The sequence below is a fragment of the Monodon monoceros genome, unplaced genomic scaffold, assembly GCF_005190385.1.
Source record: "Monodon monoceros isolate NGI ecotype Baffin Bay Population unplaced genomic scaffold, NGI_Narwhal_1 Super_Scaffold_7, whole genome shotgun sequence".
In the NCBI taxonomy this organism is placed as follows: domain Eukaryota; kingdom Metazoa; phylum Chordata; class Mammalia; order Artiodactyla; family Monodontidae; genus Monodon; species Monodon monoceros.
The window spans coordinates 105,084,649-105,102,135 of record NW_021703784.1 but is presented as its reverse complement, the minus strand read 5'-3'; the positions used below and the strand labels follow the sequence as shown (position 1 = coordinate 105,102,135).

At 51.8% G+C, this 17,487-nt stretch overlaps 2 protein-coding genes across 6 annotated transcripts in view; one reads left to right on the top strand and one right to left on the bottom strand.

Moving 5' to 3' along the window:
- The first annotated feature begins 3,495 nt into the window (after positions 1 to 3,495).
- Positions 3,496 to 9,169, top strand: LOC114887645 (mas-related G-protein coupled receptor member X4-like). The gene is given in 2 exon segments (XM_029209426.1): positions 3,496 to 3,530; positions 8,545 to 9,169. Coding segments are annotated over 2 exon segments (660 nt in total).
- Positions 9,170 to 12,835: 3,666 nt separating this feature from the next.
- NADSYN1 (NAD synthetase 1) overlaps positions 12,836 to 17,487 on the bottom strand; it is a 35,068-nt gene continuing 30,416 nt past the window's right edge. For 4 of the 5 annotated variants that reach the window (XM_029207920.1, XM_029207923.1, XM_029207924.1 and 1 more), the window contains 5 exons: positions 16,419 to 16,550; positions 15,965 to 16,034; positions 15,528 to 15,656; positions 14,732 to 14,908; positions 12,836 to 13,548 (listed from right to left, as the gene is read on the bottom strand). In XM_029207920.1, the coding sequence (XP_029063753.1) occupies positions 13,498 to 13,548; positions 14,732 to 14,908; positions 15,528 to 15,656; positions 15,965 to 16,034; positions 16,419 to 16,550 (559 nt within the window). In that variant the 3' untranslated portion in view covers positions 12,836 to 13,497. Of the gene's footprint in view, positions 13,549 to 14,731; positions 14,909 to 15,527; positions 15,657 to 15,964; positions 16,035 to 16,371; positions 16,551 to 17,487 lie in introns of those variants that run through there. The other variant, XR_003791440.1, reaches the window with a different exon arrangement.

The window sequence follows — 17,487 nt, the reverse complement described above, 5'->3', positions numbered from 1 at the left end:
CATTTTAACAGTGGTGTAGAATTCCGTAGTATGGACGCATCTGTAATTTATCCATCTTTGTTAAATATGTATATTCTGCTTTACTGTGTTTCACTGTCAGAAACAATCCTTCAATGAAATATGAAGAACAAAGGAGGTGCCCGGGCCTGGGGAGATGACACAGGAAGCTTCGTGGGTATCTGTAAGGTCACTGATTAAAAAAAAAAAAAAAAGATGTGGGGGACTTCCCTGGTGGTCCAGGGGTTAGGACTCCGTACTCTCACTGCCAAGGGCATGGGTTTGATCCCTGGTCGGGGAACTAAGATCCCACAGGCTGTGGCCAAAAAAAAAAAAAAAAAGATGTGAAATAGGTATTTTTAAAATGCTAAAATAGGTATTTTTAAAATGCTAAAATGTGACTCAGCCTGGTGGTGGGTATGTGGATGTCCGTTAAAACAAAAAAAAAAAAAAAAAAAGCTTTTCTGTACATGCGAACCATTTCATAATAAAAAGAAACATTGAAGGATTTCTAAATAAAAGAAAGAAAAATATTTTAAAAGTCCCAGTGTTAGCAGGAGAGTGGATGTGTAAGTCGTGGTAGATTTTCTCACCTGAATATTCTACAGCAGTGAAATAAATGAATTAGGGCAACAAGTATCGACATTGGTGAATTTCATAGACATGCCATTGAGTGAAAATAAAACACACTTTGGAAGAATAGGAGCATTCAGTTATGCTGCTACTTACATAAAATCTAAACAATGTATTCACATAATGTATTTATTCCTTGTTGATTGCAGTGTATTTTTAGAGGACGTTTTATGCATCCAGCAAAGTTATGGAATAAGGGTGAGCACGGCGCCCAGGCTGCTGCTTTCTCCGGGCACAGAAAGTTTTCTTGCCATTGGTGATGGTCCTTTTCTTAAGCTGGGTGGGGGGGTTCGTGGGAGGGGGGTTACATTATTCTTTATACCTTATGTATGACTCTGTGTATTTTTTTAATTTATTTTTTTATTGAAGTATGGTTGATTTACAATGTTGTGTTAATTTCTGCTGTACAGCAAAGTGCCTCAGCTATGCATATATGTACATTCTTTTTTATATTCTTTCCCATTATGCTTTACCCCAGGAGATTGAATGTAGTTCCCTGTGCTGTACGGTAGGACCTTGTTGTTTATCCGTCTGTGCATTCTTTAGTATGCATAAAAATTTTATAATAAACATTTGAAAGTTTAAAAAATAGCTTAGAAGGATAGGATTAGCATCATCTTCTAATATGGGAGGTTTGTGTTCCCTCAGGGCCAGAGATTCCATCACTCCCCTTCCTTTTGGTTTCCACGGTGTGTATTAGTGTCCTGTTGCTGCCATAACAAATTCCCACAAATTCTGTGGCTTAAAACAATGGAAACTTGTTCTCTCACAGTTTTGGACGGTAGGGGTTGAAAATCAAGGTGCCAGCACCTTGCTAAACCTGCCAGGGGTGGGGGCAGGGCTTGAATTCAGGAAGCTTCTTGCCCACTGAGCCTCACGGTCTCTCCCAGTCTGTGAGGCACTCAGCAGACCTGGGACCTGGGTCCATTGTCATCTTCTGCTCACTGCTGGGTCCTTGGCGCTGTCTGGGAGTGGGGTGTGGCCACCGGTGTAGACTCTCCTTGCCATCCTTGGGATCGTTGCTTTCTCTTGGGACAGCTCCTACCTTGCTTACTTGTAATTCAAGTATCTACTCTTCCCTTCTTCCATCTCTACGCTTGAGAGAGCATGTGGGCTGTCCAGGTGTGGGATGGGGGAGCTGCACACACATGTAGATGCACACACACGTGCACACGGAATTCCAGGCCCCTTCAAGTTTGGGCTGAGTATCGGTCTGCACAAACATGGGGTGAAAGTCTGCAAGGAAGAGGAAATAACCACAGGAAAGCAATCGACCGTATGTTTCTCAATTGCACTTTTTAATGGTGTTTAGCCAAGCGAATGGACCACGTATCTGTGATGTTCCTGCGCCCAGACTATAAACAGCTGAAGGTGGCCACCGTGACCTGTACAACCCAGCATACCCTGACTGCCAGCTGCCACGTGATGAATGGACTCTGCAGTTGTGCTCGTTCGAAATAATGTAAAAATAGTATGTTTGGGTCTTTGGTCTTCCATTTCCGGCTGGAGTTGCAATGAATGATATTGTCCATCTGAAAACCTTCTAGGAAGTTTGGATTGTCTGGGTTGTTCGCTCAAGGGTTTGGGGTAGCCCACTCTCATACGATGCATTTTTATTTTGAGGAACTGTGGGTCTATGCCTAGCTCAAGATTTCTGAGCAATCCGGATGTTTCTAACATTAGCGAGAAAAGAGAGATACATGATAAGAGGATGAAAAAGAATACGCTGCAGCTCAGTGACCCAGCCTGTGTGCAAACCTGAATCTTGAGAAGGAAGGTGATTCTTCTGGGTCGAGTCAGGTGTCACCAAAAGCACGTGGCGAGACACAAAAAAAGTCCTACCCCACGATGGGCCTGGCTCTCCAAAAAATGTCCATGTTATGAAAGAAAGAGAGGACGGGGGAATTACTACAGATCAAGGGATGCCAAGGAAGGCTGACAACAAGGGGCAGCTGCGAAGGGGACATTTTGGGGACGGTCAAGGAGATGTCACACGGGTGATAACACAGAATGCGGGTCAGAGCCCACGGGTGATGCTCAGACTGTGGCTGGTAGGAGGACATCCGTGCTGTTAGGAGACACGCAGACAGAGATAGAGAGACGGAGAGATGGAGAGAGAGGGAGAAAGCAAAAAATGGAACCATAAGTAAAGCTAGAAGAAGATTTAGTAGGTATTCTTTTGTATCATTTTACTTTTTGGTGGATTTGAAAATTTTCAAAATAAATAGTTGAAAATTCTCAAACTAATTAGTTGGGAGAAAATAAATAAAGAGTTGGGAGAAAAATTTCCAAATAAATAGTTGTCATAATGCCCCTTTCTTGACAGCCACTGATTTGGCCTTGGCTGGCAGTTAAGCCAGGAAGAAGTCCTCTGAATTTCACAAGCACACGTTGCCCCGTTACTTCTCTAAAGTAAAAATGAGCATTTACAGAGCCCTTCTCCAAAGCACGTCATCGCCGTGATCCTCACAGCAGGCCCTGGGAAAGGAGGCTGTGTGGGCCCATTTCTCCTGTTTGATGGTCAATAGGACGGACCCTGAGAGGCAGGTGGCCCAGTGATTTACACTCCCTGGAGACGGAGCCGGACTCCACTGGCACCGAGCGCCATGCTCTTTCCACTGCATTGTAAACAACGCTGAGCGTGAAGAACCGTCCAGACTTTCTGAAAGCATCGTGACTCATGACGCTCATGACTTTGCAAATGGTCTACAGGTTACTGAAAGGAAAGTTATCTTGGAAACGGGTCAGCGGCATCCTCCACTTATTTGAAAAATTAACAGCGCATGTATCCCACGGTGTCTGCCTTCTTTCCCACGGGCTTCCAGTCCCATTTATACCTCCCATCTCTCCTCACTGATCAGACTTATGGATTATAGTAAATTGCTGGTCACTATTGTCACTATTACTCCAGGGACACACGTGGCTCTCACCCCACTGAGTCCCACGTTGGTTTTCCTGCCCTTCCTCCCCGAAGGTGACATCTGGGGACCACCAGACCCCACGGCTGGTGGGCTTGTGGAGGGCTGGGCTCTGCCCCGATTCATGTAATCCTGCGAAGGGCCCGAAACACAAACATCTCCCCGTTTCAGTGGAGAGCCCGGGGCCAGGCTGCCCAGCTAGTGGAGCTGGGCTTCTGCCCAAGCGCTGTGGGCGCCCCCCACCCCCCGCCTGCAGTCGCTGTGCATCCTGCCTCTGGGCACTGTCTTTACAGCAGTGGGACCTGCTTTTTCGGGCAGCATCTTCAGGGAAACTCAAATGGTGCCCTTACAAGGTCTGATTTGCCTCCCAGCAGTGGAAATGTGTGCTTCCCAGTGACCTTTCCTGGAAAGTCTGTGTATTTTGAACATAAGTGACGAAATTAAGCATCGCAAAAGTCAAATTATTATGATCACCTGTTTCTGTTACGTGTGCTAAATACATTTGGTATCAACGTACCAATTACAATAGTGACTCTACCTGTATAACAAATTCTAATGGATCACAATCGTGCTACAATAGAAATGCAAGCATCTTGTGGCTGGCGAGAGGTTTGGCCAGGCAGGGCTTCCCCAGATGGTGAGAAGGTTGGCAGTCACACAGGAATTCAAGAAAGAAGGGACGGGGACTCCCCTGGTGGCGCAGTGGTTAAGAATCCGCCTGCCAAGGCAGGGGACATGGGTTTGAGCACTGGTCCGGGAAGATCCCACATGCCATGGAGCAAGTAAGCCCGTGCACCACAACTACTGAGCCTGTGCTCTAGAGCCCGCGAGCCGCAGCTACTGGAGCCCTAGAGCCCGTGCTCCGCAACAAGAGAAGCCACAGCAGTGAGAAGCCCATGCACCGCAACAAAGAGTAGCCCCCACTCGCTGCAGCTAGAGAAAGCCCGCTCACAGCAACGAAGACCCAATGCAGCCAAAAATAAATAAATTAAAAAAAAACTAAAACCCAAAAAACACCAAAAAAGAAAAAAAAAAAAAAAGAAGGGATGTGTGTGTGTGTTTAATTTTATTGAAGTATAGTTGATTTACAATGTTGTGTTGATTCCTCCTGTATAACAAAGGGATTCAGTTATACATATATATATTCTTTTTCATATTCTTTTCCATTATGGTTTATCACAGGATATTGAATAGAGTTCTCTGTGTTATACAGTAGGACCTTGTTGTTTATCCATTCTATATATAATAATTTGCATCTGCTAATCCCAAACTCCCAATCCAACCCTCCCCCAACCCCCTCCCCCTTGGCAACCACAAATCTGTTCTCTATGTCTGTGAGTCTGTTTCTGTTTCGTAGATAAGTTCGTGTCTTATTTAAATTCCGCATATAAGCGATAGCATATGGTATTTGTCTGACTTACTTCACTTAGTATGGTCATCTCTAGGTCCATCCATGTTGCTGCAAATGGCATTATTTTGTTCCTTTTTTATGGCTGAGTAATATTCCATTGTAAATAAATACCACATTTTCCGTATTCATTCATTTGTTGATGGGCACTTAGGTTGTTTCCATGTCTTGGTTATTGTAAATAGAACGTCTATGAACATTGGGGTGCATGTATCTTTTCGAATTATAGTTTTGTCTGGGTATATGCCCAGGAGTGGGATTGCTGGGTCATACGGTAATTCTATTTTTAGTTTTTTAAGGAATCTCCATACAGTTTTCCATAGTGGCTGCACCAACTTACATTCCCACCAACAGTGTAAGAGGGCTCCTCTTTCTCCACACCCTCCCCAGCACTTATTATTTGTAGACTTTTTAGTGATGGCCATTCTGACCGGTGTGAGGTGGTAGAAGGGAAGTGTTTGAGCTGTGCCCTTGCCTCCTTGTTCAAGGATAGGAATGAACATTCTCCCCTGAGTCTCACAATGTGGTCCTGCATAACAGACCTTATCCTCAGAGCCTTCTCCCTGACTGGCATGGACCAGCCATGGCTTCTCAGTTGCCCATCCACAATCCCCAGCCCTGATTTATGCATCACAGTAAATGGTCCCTCCCCAGGTGTGGGCAACACAGCATACTCCAGTCTCTGGATCCTGGATGAGCTCGGTTCACTGCCTAGGGAAACTTGGATGTTAGCCTTCTGAAACAGTCATTGAGGAGACACCTTCCTGCCAGTTCCTGTCACTCCCACTCACACGTGACTGAAACAGGAGGCTCGTGACTTCCCCTTTTTGTGGTCACTCAGTCATGATACGTAGAATCTTGGCCTGATTAGATCTGATTTATAGCAAAAGAAGAGTTTTCCTTTGAAAGCCTGATTCATCTTCTCCATTTTCTTAGACAATTAAGGGGTATAGACAATAGGCATGGTACATTTTTTTCTCTTTTTCTTCTCTTCCTTATCCGTCATAGGGAATTGTAGGCAGTATCTTAATTTGATTCCCTAAAGCGAGGCATGCTCCTGCTAGGAGGCATCTCTGGGTGCCTCTTGTAGTTCTGCTTCTTCCTTCTGGATTAAAAAAGCACCTTTTCAGTTATTTTGTGTCCACTTCTAACCAAGAGAAAGACCCCAGGTGGAGGTGTGGTGGTTTTACAACAGGCTGCAACATTTTGACACCTCTCCTATCAAGAGGTGGGGTGTATACTTCCTTCCTTTGAATGTAGGTGGCTTTGATCAAAGGAGTCTGGCAGAAGTGATGCTATGGGACTCTCAAGGCTGGTCATAAAAGGCCAGGTAACTTCCTTCTTTGTTGAGACACGTGGCTTGGAGCCCTGAGCCACTGTAAGAATTCCAGCATCCCCGAGGCTTCCGTGCTGTGAGGAGGCCTGAGCCACACAAAGAGGCCACATACAGGCACGTACATGGTTGACTGTCCCAGCTGAGCCGAGCCTTTCAGGAATCCGAGCCCAAGCATCAGGCTTGAGAGGCTTCCAGGCAATTCCAGCCCCCAGCTCGGGGCCTCTTCACTCATTTGTAGCTTGAGTTTTCCCATCGCACGGCGGCTTCAGTGGGAAAGCACTTTTGTCTTTCTGGCTGAGGCCCTGGACATTGTGATTTAGAGACAACCCACCCTCCGTGCTCTGTTTTCCTAAACAACAAATTCGTGAGTATAACGGGGTGGTTCCGTTGTTTTGTGCCATTGCTTTGGGGTGTTTGTTACACAGTAACAAGAGACTGGAACTGGGGGGTGGGCTTCCCTCTTAACTTTTGTCCATGGCCCCTCCAGTGGGCAGCTTTCCCGGGGGGGCAGTGGGAGGTACGGGGGGGGATACTTTCGGGTGTATTTTAGGCATCATTCACAACCCTGTCCACATCTGGCTGCCACCAGGTGGGTTCTTCATCTCAGCCCGCATATTTAGAATCTATGGACCCTTCAAGACTTTTTTTTAAGGCTGTATTAATAAAAATGTGGCTGCAGCAGGAATAGACAAAAGACCAATGGCACAGGGCAGCTGAGAGGCAGACCCCTCACTAAAGAAATATGTCATAGAGGTGGCATGGCCGATCGGTGGGCAAAGGAAAGACTGTTCAATGAGTGACGGCGGGACTCTTGTTTATCTGTTTGGGGAGAACAACTTTGATCTGTACCTTATTCCATAGATGCTCCAGCTGCATTGGGGACCTCAATATGAAAAGCAAAACTTTACCATCCTCAGAACCTCAGAATAAGGAGGAGCGATCTATCTGGAAAATCCCAAAAAATAGCAAAACATAGGAAAAAGTTGATAGTTAGAAAACCAGATTTCTGTTTATCCAAAGCCACCAATACAAAACAAGAAGTCAAACTGCAGAGTGGGAGAAGAGATTTACAACGAATATAATTAACAAGGGATAATAAGGAGTCCTGCACATCAATAAGGACACAGACAATTCAATGGAAAATGGACCAAGGTGTGCAGCGTATTCACAGCAAAGGAAACCAAATAGTTCATAAACGTGAAAAGGTACCCAGCTTTGCCAGTAATGTGGCAAATGACAGCCCTAAGGGGACACCATTTCACACTTAGGTGTTTAGGGAAGAAAAAGTCAAATCCAAGCACTAGTGAGGACACAGGACAACGGAAACCGTATCCACGGGTGGTGGGAATGGACGTGCTTTGGAGAGGGTTTGACAGTCAAGTTGAAGATGCAACGCTCTGGGACTCCGAAACTTCTCTTTTCCTTGTTGTATCAGGCGGGGTCCAGGCAGGAAACTGCTAGGCAGAGCCCTGAGGTTCTGGAGCAAAGCTGTGCTTTCCGTGTCAGAGACTTATCAATCATTGAACAGCTCCCAGGATGCTCCTGGGCCCTTGTAGAGACTGAGAGCCTGACCACAGGACAGCAAGTGGCCACACGCCTGGACTGCCCACCCTGAGCTGGGGATTGTCAGAGCCTCCAAGTCATGATGTGGGTCAGGCACAGCAGCAATCCATCCTCAGTGGATATGGTGCATTTGGGATTGGACCGCAGCAGGTCCAGTGGGTCCAGGAAGCATTGTGAGCATGTGACTCAGAACTTCGTGTCACCAAAGCCTCTGCTTTAGCTCACTCTTGAAGGGGTCACCTAGACCAGCTGGTGGAGGAGAAAGAGATTTGGGTTTTGTTCACAGATAGGTTGATACACTGGTCCAGGCCCCAAATGAGCTGCTGACACACCGTGGTCCCACTAAGGAGTACCCCTAAAGGACAGTGGGGAGGACAGAGCTGCAAGCATGGAGGGAGAAGTGATCTGAAATAAGGAGGTATGTGAGCTCTTGAGCAAACAGTGTGGCTGGTTGCCAGGGCCTTGGAGGGAGCAAGGTTGGGAGATGGTGGATGGGCAGCTGCAGCAACCGTGGCTCAATAAAGGCTCAGATTAAACTCAGAAAACAGTACAATGGTGTCTACCAGGGGCTGGAGGAATTGGGTGTACATTGTGTAATGGTACAAATTTGCAACTAGAGACTTCCACATCCGGAAGCTTTTCCTTCACTATTCCTTTCACCCGCATGACACCTTTACGGTCCTGCGGTTCTTCTTCTATTTCACTGGCCTGGGCATCATGACTGCCGTCAGCTTCCAGCGCTGTCTGTCCTCCTTCTTCCCTATTTGGTATCAGTGACGTTGCCCCAAGCACCTGTCAGGCAACGTGAGCGCCCTGCTCGGGATTCTGATCTTTTCGGTTAATATACTGAGAGGTCGTGCCTGTGGTCAGTTATTCATCCCAAGGACAAAGCTCTGTCCTGCGCGTATGACCGCCGCCATGTGGGGCTTCCTGCTGTTCTCCACCCTGGGCGTGTCCAGTGAGCCGTTGCTCCCCAAGTCCAGGCGAGCTCCCAGCAGCACTGGCCCCGAAAAGCTCTACCTGGTCCTTCTGTCCTCGGCCCCGGGCTTCTTTCTCTTTGGCCTGCGCCCCTGCATCATCCGGTTCCTCGTAGCTGACGTGCAAAACCACACCCTCAGCGACGCCTGCATCCTCCTATCCTGTGCCAACAGCACGGCTAACCCTGCTCTTTACTTTTTCATTGGGGGCCTTCAGAGACAGAGGCTGAGGGAGCCCCTCAAGCTGGTCCTCCAAAGAGCCCTGGGCGAGGAAACAGAGGATGGTGAGGGTGGGAAGGTGCCCCTGACTGGCAAGGTGGAGAGGGTGGACCTCTGAAGGATGGGGGGCTCCCAGTGGATCCGTGTCCCTGGGGCACAGTCCCTACCATCTCCTGGTGGTAACTATGCCTTGCTCCCAGCGGCACAGAGCTCCCCAGGTCAGCACCCCCAAATAGTCCCCTTCCCAGCCTCCTCTTTGTGAAAAACGAGGACAAATAGCCACAAGCAGAATTTTTTGTTTTTGTTTGTTTGTTTTTTGCGGTACGCGGGCCTCTCACTGTTGTGGCCTCTCCCGTTGCGGAGCACAGGCTCCGGACGCGCAGGCTCAGCGGCCGTGGCTCACGGGCCCAGCCGCTCCGCGCCATGTGGGATCCTCCCGGACCGGGGCACGAACCCGTGTCCCCTGCATCGGCAGGCGGACTCCCAACCACTGCACCACCAGGGAAGCCCCAGAAGCAGAATTTTTTTTTGTTTGTGTATATGAAACCAAATGCACACATCTGAGCCTTTTGAAACCTGTTAAATTAGCCTTGAGAAAGTTTGTGAACTCACACTCACCAACCTCAGAAAGTCGATTTTAACCTCTGACTTACTGTTAAAATTCTGCTTATTTTCAGTTTTGGATAACAAACGCTGCTAAACTCCTTTCGGATGTAGACTGGTCCTTGGAAATGACGCACCTTGTCCTTCGCCCATTTTTCCGGCATGTTCTAGGGTCTGAATACTGTGTTTTATTTTTTTCTTCCTTGACTTTTAATGGATTGACCTCGTGGGATGTACTCTCTCTCTCAAAACTCTCTCCTTCTGTCTTTAGAATTCCGGCGAAATAAAGATTTGTTGACCAGTGCCGTCTGGGGGCGGGCGGGGCGGGCAACGTCCAGTTGGTGCGGGTTTGGCTGTGTCAGTAGCTCATGCTGCAGTGACAGGTCTCCGTGTGGTCCCCCAGGCTGCTTTGATTGTTGAGTGAAATGTTTCAGCCAAAGCTTGTACGACCGTCCAACCGAGAGGAAGGTGCTGGCGAGTCTTTGCTCTCAGGAGCGACCCCAGGAGATTCCGAGTTAGCTCTGGGTTTGACATGAGGCTTCACTGCCCTCTCCAGGAGCTGGGGTGGGCGGGCTTGTCTATGTTTGGGTCTCAGAAAAGAGCCAGGACCCCACACGACGAGCTGGAGCTGCAGACAGGAGCCCATAGCTCCTCAGCCAAGCTCTGGTGACTATCTTTTAACTGGGGGGACACTTCCTATAGCTGGGGGACACTACCTTATAAATGGGGGACGCTACCCTATACCTGGATGACCAGCGGCCAGGGTCCTGGGGTCCCTGAGTGCAGGAGGCTCTTGCAGGACAATGCTCAGGACCCTGCCACTGACCCCACGACTGGCCGTCCTGAGTGTCCACGCTCCCTCCATCTCCCTTCCCTGGAGCAGAAGCCCTCCACCCCGCTCCCAGCACACGTGGTGCAGGAGCCGTGGCCTCAGGAGGGTGTGTGTGGCTGGGGAGGGGGGCGGCAGACAGGAGGATGTCTCCTCCCCAGGGTGTCAGCAAGGTGAACGTCCCCCCGGGGGACACCCATGGGGTGCCGACACCTGCACCGAGGGGCCTGGCCATCACCCTGGGTGACAGCCATCCCAGAAGGTGACAGCACTGTCACCCCTAGGCTGCAGAACCCACGGCCACGTCCTCTTGAGCTCATCCGTGTCACCACCCACGAGGGCCAAACGCTGGGATGAGACCCACAGGGTCAGGGAGGGCTGCCCGCACGGGATGCACCCATCCACTCGCCGGCCGTCCTCAAAACTGTCCTCAAGTTAGGGAAATATTCATCGGTATACCTGGGCCACGTCGGCTCGAAGAATAGCTTTTACTGCTGCTCTGTTTTCTTTCCAGATTCTCCCGGAGGTGAACGACTGAATTCTCCTTGAAGCGTAAACTTTTCCTTTGTTTTAGGAGAAACACCTTCACGGGGGTCTTAGTACGTACGTACATGCGGGCTGCTGTAACAAAATATTGATGCCACAGACCTGGTGACACACAAGCAAAAGGGCACTGCTCACAGCTCTGGAGGCTGGAAGTCAAGACCAGGTGCGGGCAGGGCCGGGGGAGGGGCCTCTTCCGCGTTGGGTCAGAGACTTCTTGCTGGGTCCTCATGTGGCACAGGGGCCAGGGGCTGCCTGGGGCCTCTATTATAAGGACAGTGATCCCATTCATGGGGCTCCACCCTCAGGCCCCCATGACCTCCCAGAGGCCACACCCCCTGACACCATCACATGGGGGGTTTAGAATTTCCCATACGAATTTTGGTGGGATGCAAACATTCAGACCGTAGCACTGGGATTTGGGTCCACAAGGCCAAGACTCTCTTCTGGAAGGACCCCGGACGGCAAGTAGGATGTGGCTTTGCATCGTGGTTAAAAGGCTGTCTTTATGTCGAGTGACTTTACGTCACAGAAAAGTGGCCCTCGGTGGGGTGAGGGAGAGGGGGTTATTCTGTCCCCGAGCCTGCGGGAGGGTTTCTGGATTCCGGGGGTGGGAGATACAAAGATGGCGGCAGCCTTCGGGGAAAGAGGGCGTGTGCCCTTGTTCCCTTCCCTCGGCCCAAGCCTGGCGTCTTATTAATACGTCCCTGTGTGCCGCTGTCACTGTGGGAAGTTGAGGAAAGGTCTGTGCACGTGCTTTGCAGGCCCAGGGCCTGCAGTAGCATTGCAAGAAAACGTGGACTTAGATCCAAGGAGCCATCGTCCAGAGCCTGGGCCCGGGCCAGGGCCCGAGGGTGTGTGCAGCGGCCGTTCCTGTTTGGAGAACTCATCATCTATTTTTCCTAATTCTGATAACACCCCGTGGTCCTCTTTGGAGGACCTCGGGGCAGTAGCTAACTGGTTCAGAAATGGGCATATGACCCAACTGAGTTAATCCAGGGCCTGTACTGAAGAAACGGGGAAGGCACATGTGCTAATCTCCTGCTGGATCTGAACTTGGGAGTTGGCAAGACTGCAGTCACAAGAGGAAGCCAGTGCACAGAGACAGGGTCAGGGGAAGAGAGAAACAAGTTCCAACGACATGGCACAAACCCTGGGTCCAGCCAGGCCTGAAGCCATCACTCCCCCGGACCGCTCAGCACGTCCATCAATAAATTCCTTTCCTTGTTCACCAGGTTCTCTTCTTGGGTAAGGCTTTTGGTAACACACACGCAGAAAGTCCAAGCTGATGCAGTTTGTAAATATTCCTGGGGATTCTTAGGAATTCCTGGTGTTCCAGCAGAATGGGGGCTGAGCTGTGTTGCTTGGGCCCAAGGCTGGACCTTCCGCAAGGCCCGCAACCGGAGCCCAGCTCTCTCCTCCCGCCCACACTGGCATCGTCCCACTTAACCTGGGTGCTGACCCAGGATGGTGAGACCGAAATGGGAGGAGAAGGCTGGCAAGGATAGCAGGCAGACGGCCCCCCAGTGGGGTCTTTCCTTAGGGCAGCACATGGGGGGGAGCAGGCAGCCAGCCCCCCAGGGGGGTCTTTCCTTAGGGCAGCACATGGGGGGGCAGGCAGCTGGCCCCCCAGGGGGGTCTTTCCTTAGGGCAGCACATGGGGGGGGGGGGCAGGGATGGTGACCGTGCAGACTGCCCCGAGAGCATGTGAAGCCTTCCCTGGTGGCAAAGGATGGAGGCAAATCTACATCCCTGCAGGTTTAGGTCCTCGGAATGACAATGACGGTGACCAGGAAAGAGAAATCTGGGAAATGGGCCAGTTTATAGTGAGAAGAATCATACAAAAGGACAAAGGCAGAAAAGGAGAAAGGGCTGCTTTGCAAAACTACAGAGATTGCAAGGGTGGGTGACGGGTGGGGCTGGTCGTTCTAGAACCACCCTCCACCCCCCAGGGCCTCCTCCATCCCCACCTGGAAAATCCTCCTTCAGCTCAGGTGACACTCAGAGGAGATGCTGCACAAGGGCCAGAGGGGCTGGGGAAAGCGCTCGCTTCAAGAAGAGGGTTTATATATAGTAGTCTGGGTATGTCCATCCCAGTACCTGCTGTACAGCGCAGGGAACGCTACTCAGACTCTGTAATGCCCTCTATGGGAAAAGAATCTAAAAGAGAGCGGATATATGTATGCGTATGGCTGATTCACTTTGCCATACAGCAGAAACTAACAGAACATTGTAAATCAACTATACGCCAATAAAAATTAATTTAAAAAAAAAAAGAAGAAGAGGGTTTAAAATCGCATCCTCTTGTATTTCAGCCTTTTTTTAAAGAAACTAGACCGAAAAGATCCCTCTCCTTGAAATATGTCAGACGGGGCTTGTCGACACACCAGCCACTCCTGCACAGTCACCAGCAAGGCAGACGTAGCACGAGCATCCTAGCGGGAGGGGAGCCCTCTGCGCAGGACCCGGGCTCAGTCCACGCCGTCCAGGTCTTGATGCTGTCTTCTCTCCAGCTGGAGAACCTAGAAGAGAAGATGCAGCGTCACCACGAGGACCTGAACGGCTAGGCCGTCACAATGCACCGATTCACCCGACAGAGGGTCGCGGTCACGGGACTGAAAAAGCAGGTCCTCCGACGGCATCTTCAGTGATGAGACGTGGGTGGATCCAGAGTCCGGAAGGATGTGCCCTGGCCCGGGCACGGGGGTCACTGCTGGGCTAGAAGATTCCAGGTGAGTTCCGTCTTTACCCACGTGTTTTTCTCCATTTGAGGGTCTTTGCACACCCTCTGAACCCCAGGCCTGATGTGAGGGAACCCACTCCTGAGTGCGTACTGGTGGAAGCGAGGCCCCACGGCTGACTAATACTTGGCGGGGGGAGAAGGCTGGGCTGTGCACTACGGGGTGTTTCAGCGGCATCCCTGGACTCCGCCCAGTAGATGCAGTAGCACAGACCCCTCCCCAGGGATGATAACCAAAACTGTCTCCGGACTTTGCCTGACCACCCCTGGATGAGGGCCACGGCCACGGACGTGCAGCGCTGCTTGCGTCCCATCTCAGTTTGCACATCATCTCCTCATGGTTGCTCCCCACTCCCCACCGGCTAGCTCCGGCCGCTGCGCTAGTTCGTCACTAAAGGGATACTTCCTATAAGCTTAAATTATACAAAATGGCCCACCTCTGGCCCAACCCTGCCTCCCAGGTCATGAACATGAAGCTAAAATACCTTTGTTTAGCTCACGGGAAACATCCTGACCAGGCCCACCTACGAATGGCTGCAGGGAGGAAGAAAAAAACACATCCCCTCTGGGGCCAGGAAGTGTTTGGCTCTAGTCCCTCCCCTGTTAGTATAAAAGAAGCCTGAATTCTCAGGCAAGATGGCTCTATTATTAGGTAATCAGGGGAGAAAAGGAAATACAGATGGTTTAGAAGATGTGAAGCCAGTTGGATACCCTAGTAGTCTAGAAATGACAGCGACTGGTAGCACACTGACACAGTGTTGTAGCCCCTAATTTTAGCATCCCCAGTACAGCCAAAAATAGCTCATGCTCTGATTGACTTGAAACGCACTGGATCCTCTGCAGAAAGACGGACGCTAAAAATGCCACCGTATATATTAAAAAGCTTCTCGGTCCTCAATGGAAATGAGCTGATATTCCCTCAACAGACCTTTAACAGGGAGAAAAACCATCTCTGCCTGATTTACCTGAGTTTCTATGCAGCGGAACTGCCAAGGCCAGCGGGTGTTGTAGAGAAACGGCCGCAGGTCGAACCTGTTGTCGTCTGGGCTGTAGCTCTCGGCGTGATACGCGGGGGTCAGTGTGGTCATTTTGTGTCTGTTCGTGGAATACTTCGAGAAAAACCGCTTCACTTTGTCGGCCACCTGGGAGGCGAGGGATGCACAGGGCCTGATGCTGGCAAAGCCGGAAAGACCCCAGGCTGGTGTTCCCGGCAGCACTGCCCTGGGCTGTGCGAGCTAACAGCACCCACCCCCTGCAACGCGGCTGCGTCTGGACCCCCCGAAGGCAGGAGTGGACCGGTGCCACTGCTCGGGCTGGGGCAGCGGATGAGCTTTGAAGACGCGGGCTCCTGACTCCAGCACCCCGGAAGCTGCATCAGGAGACCCGGTCAGGGGTCCCGGGAAGATGTATCTCACGAGGTTTCCAGGCGGTTCTGCGGGGACCACTCTGTCTGTGGGCTTCGGCCCTAATGAGCCTGACAACTCGTAGAAAAGCAGCGATATTCCAACCTCAGAGTTCGCCCTCTGCCCCCCAAAAAGGAGGAGCTTGCTTGTTACGATGGGGTCCAACCCCACCCAGACAAACTTAGCCAGCGCAGAAGGAAGGCCTGGGCTGCTGGGAGCCTAAAACTGGACCGTAGCTCCTTAGAGAGAGAGAGCGTTCTCATTTGAAGGTCACGCCGTGGCCACCTGCTCCTGAGTCAAATCCACCCACAAGGTGACCTTACCTGCCGACTTCCTGAGGACACTGCACTTGGCTTACCTGTCTGGGGGTGCAGACGTCCTTCCACACATAGAGGAGTTTGCAGAACATGCTGTAGGGCCCCATCTTGGCGATCTTCCGGAGCCTCCCGTAGACCGACAGCTCCGCGTAGGTCACTCCCATGTCTTCCTGGGGACGAAAGAGATGCGTCTCATGAGTGACAGCAAGTCAGCGCTGGGGGACAGGTGAAAACTTCTGCTGGAGATGGAACCGAGCCCCCCCCCCTCCCCCGACTCGCCTCATCACCTCCCTCCCGGCTCCAACCTCGAGAGACCTGAATTGAACACTGAAGGCCAGCCATGGATGACGCTGAGCCCTGGGCTCCCAGGCCGGGACCCAGCGATGGAGCATGGCTTGTTGGGGTAGAAAGGAGGCCATGAAGGAACCCAGCAGCAGGGAGGTGGGGGAAGAAGCACAGTGAAAAAGCCACCCGTTACCTCGTCAGTCTGGGACACCCGTCCGTGGGCCAAGGGCTCCAGCTCGGCAGTGGCCGGCGCTACCAGGATGCTGCGGCCAAGACACACAGAGGTCAGTCACAACACCTGCGTATTAACTCAACAGATACCATGAAAGCACCAGGCAGTGCTCAGCCCGAAGACGGAGGGATACACAGACTTCCCAGCCTTACGACGGCGGGAGAAGGGTGGTGAGGGGAAGAGGGGAGCAGCGGCTGCCTGATCTGGCCAGAGCCAGGGCAGGGCAGCACCGACAGGAAGGAAGGGGGTGCCTGGTCTCGGGACCCCAAGCGCGCCTGAAGGGCAGGACTGTTTCCATCAAGAGATGGGAGCTATGGAAGGTGGCTGAGTGGGGTGAGGGTGGCCCGGGGCTGTGCTGAGACGCATACCCGGTGACTCAGGGGCCACGGCTGAGGCCTCGTGGGCGCACACGCACCTCTGCAGGGCGGGAAGCTGGAAGCGCTCCATGCAGAGCTGGACGAAGGCTCTCAGGTCCGTCTTGCTGATCCCGCCTATGGGGTTGATGTCTGCGCTGGAGCAGTCGTACTTGGTCAGGTAGCCGAGGAGGCTGCAGCAGGAGAAAAACGCGCGGTTTCCATGCAGCAGACCCGAGGGGCTGCAGATTCCACGAACCTGGGGCCCTGGCCATCCAGTCCCTGGGCATCCGAAGACTCGCTTCTTCCAGGGCCCTGGGGCCAGAGCTTGGCAGATTCAAGGGTCTTGGAGAAGCCTGATGTGCTGGGGCAGATTGGGGAAGGGGCAGAGGCTACAGACAGCCAAGGAGGAGTATCCAGCAAGCCGGACGAGACGTCTGGGCCAGGAAGCAGCTTGGGGACTGACCAGCAGCCACCTGGAAGTGGCCCATCTGGGAGGGGAGAGCTGGGGCCAGCAGAGTGCGGAGCTGAGAGATGGAGGTCCTCAGGAGGGAGGGGCAGGACCTCAGGCATGGACGCTGAGCCCACAGAAGCAGGGCCACCTCCCCACTGCCAGACACCTCCTGCGGTGGGCAGAGTGGCCCCCAAATGCCCACCTCCTAATACCGAGAACCCGTATACATACACATACAAGGTGAAAGCAACTCCACAGATGAGGTGAGGTTGAGGACCCTGAGATGGGTGATTACCCTGGATTATGGGGTGGGCCCTAAATGCAAGCACAAGGGTCCTTAAATGTGGAAGAGAGAACTGGCGGGCAGGGGGCGTCAGTCAGCGGGAGCTGTGGCCACAGGAAAGGCGCACAGATTCTGCACCACAGGCTCTGCAGACAGAGGAAGGGGCCACACGCCAAAGGATGCAGGCGCCCCCCAGCAGCTGGAAAAGGCGAGTAACAGCTTCTCTCCCGGAGCCTCCAGAAGGAACTGGCCCTGTGCCACCTTGACTCTGGGCCAGTGAGATCTGTGTTGAACCCCTATCCTACCGAACCCAGAAGGAACCGGCCCTGTGCCACCTTGACTCTGGGTCAGTGAGATCCGTGTTGAACCCCTATCCTACCGAACCCAGAAGGAA